Genomic DNA, 11933 nt, shown 5'->3' with positions numbered 1-11933 from the left:
TTTCTCGATAAGAACCATTGTGTGCGCGCGACCATTGCCAAATCGAACGATATATACACGCACACACACGTTTCCTTCCAAGACAAAATCTATATACTATCCATCGTTGAATTACGACATATATATATATACACTTACTTAACCATCTCACCAACCTCGAGATCGTATTACCCTGTAATCGTATCCCTTCCTTCGCAGAGGACGTCGTCGCGTATGTAGGCCATACACACGAGCGCTATGGACGAGTACTTAACCAATCGGTGCCCTTAGGGGAACAGGGGAGCGGCGCACGCGACCTTCCATCCTCCGGTATCTCGTGCACGCCGCACGGTGTGCACGCCGTTGGACCACCGTCCACGCACGGATCGTCCGCTTCCCACCCTTAACTCGCGCACTTTGTTCCTCTTGTTTCCCTCCCTTGACCTGTGTTGTACACCTAGCTACGCGTATATACGCGCGTATTGCTTCCTTCCATCTCTCTCTTCCTCCTCCTCCTCCGCACCCAGATTCCCAACTCTCATTCCCATTCTCGACCATGTCCCGATCTCCATCCCTGTCCCTCTTTCCTGCCTCTCCCCTCCTGTCCTTTCCTCCCTTCCTCCATTCCCCAACCCCCACCTCCCTTAAATCATTGATTGTTGCATTATCTGTTATTGGCAATGCAATTAACCCCTTACGGTAAAACAACGCTAACTCCCCCCTCCTCTTCCTCCTGCTCTCCCTCCCTCCGTCCGTCCTCCTCCCTGCTCCCCTCGCATCGCCCATGCTTCGTCCACCGCACACCACTGTCGTCCAGCGCACAACCACCGCGACTATACGAATACTACACGATCCGTGATTGTGGCCACGATTGGTTTCGCTGCGTCGGGAAATGCTACTCCTATCAATTGAAAAAGATGAGCAAAGTCCGTCGGATCCGGGGAGAGTGTTTGAGGAGAGAAAAAGTTTTTTTTTAAGATTATTCGATTGAAAGACCGCGTGTATATCGTGGATATATCTATACATCTATCTGTAGGAGAAGATTTTTTTATAGGATCTTATTAAGTTTCGAAGTTTATAATTGGGAAATTTCACGCGTACTATTGGCAAGCACACCATTTTCCGTTGCTCATACATACCTATGGGTGCGTTCTATCTCGTGCGTTGCATCGAGTTCACGATCAGGTGCAATTACGAGCATGTTAATAATCGTCGCAATTAACGGGGTAGCATTGGTACGAGCGTGGTACGATAATCCATCGAAAGTTTTTAAGGGGCGATTAATACCTCCGTTCGTCAAAATTGGACGCGTCTCGTTGTAGTAATATCACTGCAAATAAGAAAGTCGTTAGTTGACAGACTTTCAATAGGGAATTTTTGAAAACGAGACTCACCTAGAAGGAAGAAGATTCTTTCGTTCTTTTATGTTGCTCAGAGATAAAAAGTTATCGCGTTAAATAAATTTTTGTCCAACACACGATTAATAAAATCATTAAAAGATAAAATCATAAACACTTGGTATTCCTAGAAAAATAAAAATATTGCTGATGATTCGTCGGATTATAAGCGCGAGCAGAGTATACGTGGCAACAGCGTGAACAGGGAAATCCTTTATTCGACCGTTGTTCGATCTTCGAAGAGCGATATTCCGCCTGTAAAATTTAGAGAGGGGAATCTGCATCGGGAATAGAAGATACGAATGTGTCCCCGCCAAGTAATGTGCCAAGATATTCCGTTTTGAAAATAGACGCGAGAAAGACGCGAGGGAACTTGTTGGGAGAATTAACGGTATAGCGAGAAAGGCGAAGGACCCGCGAACAACCGACGTAAGCCGCGTTGAATCATAACGAGGACTTACGCGAAAAGCCTCCTGACTACGAAGCTTTCTTCTTCTTCGTCACCACTTTCTACGTGTCTAATCTCCTGTCTCTATCGTATCGATGCGACCAAAGTTACGAACACTTTAAGAATCGGTCCCGGACCAAGCTTAAGGGATTTTTCGTGACGACTTCAAGATTCAAAATATTCAAGAAAGATCTTTCGCGCGAATATCGATTAATAGAAAGGAATACGACGTTTTTTTTAACCACGGTTTTTAACTGTGGCTGCCGCCGACAGAGGACGACACATTGAGTTTTTAATAAAACATGGCTGTCGATTTTAAGACACTGTGCTGCTTCGTATTATCATCTTTCTCTTCGGATAGATACGAATAGATACTTTTTTTATTTATTCGTAAAATTTGTACAAAATCGAATTTCAAAAAATAAAACAGGTATATATTTCAAAATAATTTTTGAATCGATATTAGACAGGATTATGTATTTTTAATCTTTCAATAAAAATATACTGAATGTTATTTTCCATGTGGAGAAATTATCTCCAATATGCATAATTCATCTAATATATAGTGACTATATCTCTTCGTTTTTAAAATTTTTATATCATAAATATATATATATATATAAATAATAATATTTTTTATTTTAAAATAATGAAATCAATAATTGGAAAATAATCCATTATAGTTAGAAAATATTTCAAATTCGTATAATGAAAAAAGGATAAAAATACGTATAGAAAATTATAGTTTAAAGAAGAGCAAAGAAGCTCGAATGATTCAAAGAATAAAGAAAATGATTGGATGAATTAGATTCTTGAAGAAGAAGAAAGTTTCTTTTTATTATTATCTTGCAAAATAAACTCTGTATTGATTCTTATAATGTAAGTATATATATCTCAAAACATTATTAAACACGTATTTTTCGATAACTAAAAGATTATAATAAAATTTCAATCAACTTCAAACAAAGCTCATTCGTTTCTTTAAAGAACTTTTTAAAGAAATAAATCTAAATTGTATATTTGACTAGAATTTTTACAATTTTTCATATTTTTCTTTTAAATTTTTCACAAATTACATATCAAAAAAAAAAAAACTACCCAAAAGAAAAGAAAAAAAGATTAATCCCATCCAGTTTAAAAAAAAAATTCTTAAAAATCATTTACTTTCACCACTATTACGAATATCTTCTTCCCTTAATTGCCTCTTTTATTTCTTACTTCCTCTTCGCTTTTCTCTTATCCTTTTTCTCAACGTAATTGGTGATAATTAATATCCTAACAATAACTAATTTATCCATACCATATCGAATACCATTGATTCCCGCAAATTAATCCGGGACAAATAATCCGCGTGTACGGAAAAACGGAGAGGGGAGGGGAGAGGTGGGGAAGAGGAGAGAGAGAGAGAGAAAAAAGTAGCAAACATCTAAGGATATTCAATACAAACAGAGAATGCCATAAGTAGATCGAAATCGGATACAATCGGGTGAGTATATATGTTCGAACCAAGTATAGAGAGGGGAGGGGAGGGGAGGGCATATCGTATCGGCGAACCTCTACGTTCGTTTTAATGCGCGCCTAGGTAATTGGCTCGAAGCTGTTAGCTAGTTCCATTAGGAAACATCTTATTGGCCTTAAGGCGCTTATTACTACTCTTAATTGCGCGAACGCGCGCTTTTACTCTTATTAACTGTCGGCGACGACTATACCCTAATAGGATGGCGTTATTACCTGGATAATGCGTTTTCACGCGGATCTTTTCCATAGTTTCTTATCTTTTTCCAAGGTATTTCGCCTCGATCGAGAAGAAGAAAGAAAGAAAAAGAGAGAGAGAGAACAGAACGAAAAGAAAAGTAAAATAAAAGATCGCGTAGAGGGGAGAAAAAAAAAAAAGAACGAAGCGAAGGAATCTAAAGTTAGTCGACAATGATAGTCTCGACTCTTTCGGAAAAACTGAGATAGGTGATACACTACACGAAACATGGATGGAGCGAGCAGGGAAAGGGGAGAGGGGCCCTAGGACGAATCGATTAGAGCGGACGTAGGAAAGATTCAGACTGGTTTCAGCTTCGACGTGCATTGTATGTACCGTGGGGGTATCCATTAGGGACAGAAGTATTCGCGCGCGAGATATATCGACGTCGCCCCGGAGGATTTATCGTGACAGCGGCGCTTGAAGGGATTGTAAATCCCCGTTTGAGGATCGCTGATACCAAGTTTTATGTGGGACATTAGTTGGGTGGGGCGTGGTTGAATGGTGCGGAGTCGAGAATAGCGCTGGAAAGACGAGAGGAGACACGGGAAGAAAGAATGGGAGGGAAAGAAACAGAGATCACGAACAGAGGGGTGGTGGAGGTGGTGGTGGTGGTGGGAATGCAAGCGAGTAAGAAACGCCGCGAGAAGAGGAAGAGAAAAAGAGAGAGAGAGAGAGAGAGAGAGAAAGGGGAGCTGCTTGGGCGCAATAAATTAGCCCGAAATGAAAGACAAATCGCCTCAGAGCTGTCCGCCCGTTCGCCCAACGTGATAGAAGTGCGCGGACCTAGCTGATGCCGACTGCTACTGCCTCCTCTTTTCCACCTTCCATCTTTCTACCACCCTTCTCCCTCCTCCCCCTTTTCCGTGCTCCTTTCCTCCACCCTCCCCTCCCTTCCTCTTGTCCTCTTGTCCTCTTCCTCTGCCCGATATTCTCGGTAGACCAATCCTCAGCCTGGCTGAGAAAGAGACTGAGGATGTCGGTTCCTCTCCAACTTTTTCCCCAGCTCTCGTTCCGTTTCAACCGTGTCACCGACCACCTTGACGGACGGCTGTCGATACGCAAGGGACCACCCGCCATCCTTCTCGTCCCCCTCCTCTCCCCTCCCCATCCACCCACTACTAACTTTGTTCACACGTCTTCAGAATTTTCGCCTCCTCCTCCTCCTCCTCCTCCCCTCTTCCCAACCTCCTCCGTTGCAAACGATCCTTCCTTACCGATACCGGTATTTTTAACCGGAATCGTCCACGTTTATCCACGCCTGTGTCCTCTTTTCATAAAAAATGTAAAAAATAATATAACCGAATATTATTTTTGCAATATTTAGAAATATTCATCTACGAACGATGAATTCGTTACAATGAGTTAAACGAAAAGAAGACTGTCACGATAACTTGGAACGATTTAAGCAGAAGGTTAAGCATTTACGCGATATATACTTTTTTCCCGAGGTGTCAAATTTCTTCGAATATCGCCCGAAGGTCGAGCAACACGATACTTCTCCTTCGTTTACGCGCCATCGAGTCGCAATAGGTTCCACCGACTTGCCACGGTGAAACACAACGGACACGACACAGATACGAATTTTCGACGTAAACGAGATACTGTAATTTTCCAAAAAGCACTCCCTCCCCTTTTGTTACATCGGGCAAGGGTTGTCCAGAAAATAATTCATAGAGCAATCGCGGCAACAGCAGCAACAGCGGCACCCAGTAACCATACCACCAGCAACGGTAGCAGGACGAGCACACTGTTGCCGAGTGTCTGCGGCGAAATGAACGTTTTAATTCCCCTCCATAAAAGCCAACGACAAATCAAACGACTTTGACATGATTAACTGGCGGGCATAAATATCGGTATCAATGCACGTGCACGTGCAATGACGCGTCGCGCCATGCCCCTCTTTCTTCCTCTTTTACCCACTACATATCTATCCACCTATCTATCTATTTATCTATCTATCTATTCGTCCATCTTTTCATTATTCAACTGTTTATCACATCCATTTATTTATTTATTTATTTTATCAAACTGTTTATTTTTGTAAATAGGACATCTATATATATGCGTGTAAATAATCTTCTATTAAATTTTCATCTTTCTCTTAATTTCCCCAGATTCTTTTTTTTTTTTTTTTCCTCCCTAATAAACACTAAATCAATCATTATCAAATGATATCTATAATCTCTATTTGCGAAAAATAGTTTCAAAAGTAACTCTAGAGAGATTTTTCATTCAAATTTACGTGAAAAATATAGTCAAAAATATGGTCCATCTTGCGTGGAATAATAATTCGAGTGATATAAAATGGATATGAAAGAACGTATAAATCCGATATCAAATAGGTATTTCTTATTTTTTTATAGTTCAAAAATTATAGTTTTTTATAGTTCAAAAATCGTTTATTATAAATGCACGTGATCGATTGTTGTTCTCTATTTTTCTTTTACCGATTTTTTTTACCAATGATACCATAAATGCAATGCCTTCTAATTCGATTGTCTTTCCACACACACACATACTATAAAAGTCGAGAATTTCAGGAATCCTTGGAAAGTTGAAAAACTTCCCCGTCGGTATATGTAAGAAACTGGGTTACGGCAACAGGTGGGTACTAAAGTAAATATACGCACATTACGTCTACTCCTTAAGACCGGGAAAGGATCATTACGTATTTGAATTTTCCTACGATTAACTGTCAGATTTCCATAGCATCAGTCATGCATCGGTCACATTTAAACTACTAAACGAAAACTATTTTCGTTTCATATATATTATAATATTTTCGTTCAATTTAAAAAAAAAAAAAACCATCAATCACTGATGTAAACACGAATCAACCATTATCCGCATCGACAACTTTTAAATCAGTCTACGAGAGATGAGAGAAATCTTCGAATAAATCGTGGACACGTATTCATACACGCGCGAAACATAGATAAGGATTATTTTAATAAAATCTGTCAAACGTTTACATCGTTCTACGTATAAACTTGAGTGAAAAAAACAAATCTTTAATATTACGTTTTAAAGCAATGTCGTTAACAAATCCCTAAAGTATACGTAGTGGTTCGAGGGTAAACAATACTGACGTCTCCGCACCTGCGTACACCATTAAAGTGCTCCATTAAATATTAACGTAAACACTTATCGCACGTAATAAATTAGATGGTTTGCAATAAATTGTACATTATCGAATCGTTGTTATCTGCTTACTTTGATCAAATTAATGTTTTAAATGAATCGATCATTTCTTTCCTATTATTTGAACAAAACTCATAGGAGATGAAACTGATATAAATCATTTTCGAACACGTAATGAAACGTAATGAAATATCTCTATACAATAAATTTCTATATAAATAAAAAATAAAATTAATCGTTTAATTACAATTTTAATCGACTGTATCAACTGTTGATCAGATGTACAAATAAAAATATCTAATATCGATAATAGGTAACATCATAAGATACAAGATGATTCAATTTAGAATTTCACATCAATACCGATTGCCGGTATGGTATCGACTATCGATATTTATTTTATTTCTAAAACGTTAAATAAAATATCAAAAACATTAAACAAACAAAGATAAAAAGAAAAAGACAAATGAATTACATTCTAAATGAATATATACAAAATGATTAATTGTGACTTTATAACACTCTCACAATTTATACAGTTATCGATTCAGTGAAGAATGAAATAATTTGTATCATAGAAAAAATATAGACATAACATTTTATGTTATATGAATTTTGTTACATAAAATGTATTGTTAAAATATCAATATTAGAAAAGATTTTACGTTCTCTAACATTAAAATTTTTTTATAAGTTTAATTTTATTATAAGTTCGTAAATTCTACTATATAAATGTAACATTTAATGTTACGAATGAAATAAGATTATATATGCAATATGATTATATAAATTTAAAATAAATGTTATAAAAAATATTTTTTATGTCGTTTGAATTTAATTAAAATTTATTCTGATCTATTTTATTCTGAAATTCGCTAAAAAATGCGAATTCTCTTTCTGGAATATACTTCTATACAAAATTTTTTTAATAAAAAATGATGTTTATATCATGTTTACATTATATTTGAAATTACATTACATTATATGTTTGAAATTTTATGGAAATAAAGTAATAATTTTATAATTCATATAATTCAATTATAAAAAATTCTATTACATGAATAAATAATGAAAATTTATTCTCTATTATTAAATTTTAATTCATGTTTTATAATTCTAATTCGTATTTATTTAATTTATAAAGAATAAATATTTAAATACTTTAAAATTTTTTTTTTCTATATAAGATCAAATTCGATTAAATTCGTATTTGTAATTCTAATAAAACTTTACAACTTTTTTAATAAAATTTGAAATATTTAATAAATAGTTTTAAAATATTAAAAAGTCGAGTTAAAAATGAAATGTAATATTGAAATTAAAACATTTAAAAATTGAATAAAGCAGTTAAAAAAAAATATTATGAAATAAAGATCAAATAACTATCAATACATATTGAAATATGATTATTGAAATATTCGTTATCATTATATTCTATTATTATCTATCATTATATTATACATTTAAAATTATTGAAATTTCGTTATCATTATATTCATTATACATTTAAAATTATAAAATTATAAATATTCATCAAAGGAGACTTACCATTTGTAGATAACATCACTTGGTATATCAAAAGCTTTCTATCTATTTACAAGTTTATTTTAATAATGAAACACAGGCAGAATATTTCGCGAATAAAACACATATACTGTAAACACTCACGAATAAAAGATAAATTTTAAATGCGAAAATTCACGATTTTAAATTATATACGAAATATATTTGATCGTCTGTCGACACATCTATACGGAACGACGGTCGAAATGAAAATGTGCTCTTTCCACAAACGATAACAATAGCTCGACAAGTTACGCTTTGTTTATATCGATAATAATACATTTCGAACGAAAATTTTAATATAAATTTTAATTTAATTCTTTCTAATATTCAATTAATAATTTATTAATTTTTCAGTTTATTAATTAATCATTAATATTATAGTATATTATTATATAATTATTATTATTATTATATTTTATATTATATTATATTTATTACATTTATTTATATATATATTATATTTTCTTATATTAATATAATTATTAATCATAATAATAATATATATTAATCATAATATAATAATTATAAATTTAATATATATGATATTATAATAAATTTAGTTTATTAAATTTACCAATTTTATAAAATATATAATTTTCACAATTTTTTTTCAAATTAAATAAAAAATAAAAAGTCAAATATAATAAATTAAATATAACCTCAAAGAAATTAAATTCATTCAACCGAAATATTTACGTGTTACGATATATTATTATTAATATTTCATTCACTACGAAATTAAATTAAATTATTGTAATTACGTAAATTAAAATATACTTTTCAACACAATTCATGCACTATTATTATCATTTATATAGAAATGGAAAAAATAATTTGATAATTATGTTAGAAAATTCAAACAGAACAATCAATGCACCATCTAATAACGGTAAAGAAAACTAATCATCAAACAGAACAGTCAAGAAATATAAATAATATTTCTGATTTTGAGAAAAGTTTCTTAAATATTGGATTTAAATTAAAACTTATTTATATATTTTTTGAATATCCATCAAATTTTTATATGTCTATTATTTGTGATACAATTTATATTTTTCTGATGATTGTTAAATGGTAATGATTTGAAAAAGTGGTGCATAAAATCCCATATAGTTATGTATCTATTTTGTATTTTATCTGTGATTTTGTTTTATGATTCTTATAGATGTCAGTATAATCGTTTAATAAAAGCAAGCTTTATAAGAAACGTAATTTCGTTTGAGAAAAGCGTTACTTAAGTCTTTTTTAATTTAATTTCTTTGTGTGTATAAGTATTTCTGATAACATAAGATAAAAAAATGTTAAATTCTTCGATAAATGAACGTGAAAATCAGTATCAAAAATTAATAAATTTTACAAAAGAAATTGATCAAGAAATTATTAAAATTACTTCTGCTTTGAATTGGACAATAGAAAGTATAAAAAATGATGTAAATATGTTGATATCTTATAAATGAATACTCTTATAAGCAAATACAAAAATTATATTATGATTTATTTTTTTATTTCTTTAGGATGATAATAAGCTAGTTTGTCCATATGATTCATCTCATCAAATTAGTAAGAAAAATCTACATCAACATTTGGAACGTTGTCAATGGAAACAAGAAGGTTATAATGAATTTGATATACCATTGCCTGAATCAAGTTTATCCTTAAATTCATATTCATCAATAAAATTAGGTATGAATAAATTTTATAAAAAATCAATTCTCAATAATTTAATATTTTTAAAATTTTCTTTTGTCATAGATGTAAAGACACAAAACAAAATTTTACGGGAAGCAAAGGAAAGAGATCCAACTATGAAAATTGGTTAGTATAATGCATGTAAAATTTTAAAATATTAAAATTTTTAGAAGATTTAAATTGCTCCCTTTTTTACAGCAAATTATGAATGTTCTACTTGGCACAAGCGCTATATATCCTTTTTTATATCTTTTCATATATATATATTCACATTATATTTAAATAATATTTATTTTATGTTTTCTTATTTAATTTGTCTTTAAAGTCTATAGTTTCTTTCAAAATATGAATTCTTAACACTGATAATAGGTTTGGGTGAGCGATTAATTCCAAGAACGTCCAATAGAATCTTCACAGATTTTACTTGTGATGAAAGGAAAATTTTATATGACTACATTGTGGCAAATACAATTAAGCCAGACATTGGTCATGATATTACAGACATTCAGAAACAGTAAGTTTGTATAACAAAGCTTATTTCTTCAAATTCTATGTATATATTTTACAAAACTTGAATATTGTTTTAGAAAAAATGAAGATAAAGCAGATAAAGAAGATAAGAAATTATCCTTTCTAGAAGTGCTTATACAAGAACGTAATTTAAAAAGACGACGAGCTAAACATAGAGGTGTACATACAAATAAAAAATCTCATACAGAAATTTTGAGAGAAGTTATACATCAGCAAATGCAATTATATGTTGATTATATAACAGATGCACACATAAATAATGATACTATAGAAACCATAACTAGTACCGAAATTCAAAATTCTGATAACAATCATGTTAATATGCAAAATTCAGCCTTATTAATTGATGAATTTTCGGAGAAATACCATGATGTTTTTATAAAAGATCTAAAGGATCATCATGGAAATTCTAGCTCTCGAGATGATAAAAACGATAGATATTTCGAGAAATCACGTATTTCTCATACAAAAAATTCAAAAGAAACAGAAACATATTCACGAACTAGCGAATTATATAAGACACAAAAATCTTATAAACGTAAGAGATCACATTCGAGAGAACATGATTATGATAAAAAAAATAAATATGTATCTACACGAACACACTATAAGAAAAACAATACGAAATCTCATAAAAGTGAAAAATCATTTGATATTAATGACCATTCCAAACGGAATATTGATCGTCGAGGAAATCGAGAAAAATTAAGTTATAACTATTAAATTTGTATAGTTATTAAAATTAAAGAATTTTATATAAGTAAGACTATCACTATATTCTCCCTTCTCCATAAAATGAGCAAAAAAGAAAACTTTTTAAAATTATTATTAATAATTATTAATTTAATAACCTGAATAATTATTGATATTTAATAATGAAATTCTAATATGTATCTAATTTATTTTATTTATATTTAATAATATTTAAATTTTATAAATTTTAACTTCCATTTCTAACATAATTTCTGTAAAGATTTATATATATTTACATACAATATATATAACATATTATCATATATATAGATACAGTTTATTACATGCAATGTTCTATCAGGCAGAATAAAGATAGCAAAATAATATTCAATGTTTCTTATTATAAGCATTCTTAACCTTTTAGTTGTGATTGAAATTAAAATTAGATTTCAATACAAAATTAAGTGTAATATGTTTTATGAAATCGTGATTCTAACACATTGTAAAACCAAGAATGTAATATCTATATTTTTTATATTAAAAATTAAATATTGTAGTTTTGTGAAAAAGAAACAATGAAACTATGTACTAAAAGTAAATAAAAAGTGCATATAATAAGAGAAGAATAGAAATTAAAATTATTGAAATCAATGCTATCTTTAAAGTGCTACAAATGAAATTCAAAATCAAAGAGCAAATAATTGTTAAAATTAACAATTAATGTCATCTCTTG

At 31.5% G+C, this 11933-nt stretch overlaps 1 protein-coding gene across 1 annotated transcript; it reads left to right on the top strand.

The window, feature by feature from the left end:
* The first annotated feature begins 9378 nt into the window (after nucleotides 1-9378).
* On the top strand, nucleotides 9379-11271 carry LOC100866503 (U11/U12 small nuclear ribonucleoprotein 48 kDa protein). Its single transcript, XM_012488523.3, has 5 exons — nucleotides 9379-9717; nucleotides 9802-9970; nucleotides 10040-10102; nucleotides 10346-10490; nucleotides 10564-11271. The coding sequence occupies exons 1-5, from the start codon at nucleotides 9586-9588 to the stop codon at nucleotides 11228-11230; spliced, it is 1176 nt and encodes a 391-aa protein (XP_012343977.2). The 5' UTR covers nucleotides 9379-9585; the 3' UTR covers nucleotides 11231-11271.
* The last annotated feature ends 662 nt before the right edge of the window (nucleotides 11272-11933 follow it).

This window comes from Apis florea, unplaced genomic scaffold, assembly GCF_048593485.1.
Source record: "Apis florea isolate Af1SG1 unplaced genomic scaffold, ASM4859348v1 contig_1794_pilon, whole genome shotgun sequence".
NCBI lineage: Eukaryota > Metazoa > Arthropoda > Insecta > Hymenoptera > Apidae > Apis > Apis florea.
Note: the sequence above shows the minus strand (reverse complement) of the source record. Positions and strands in the feature narration are given on the sequence as shown.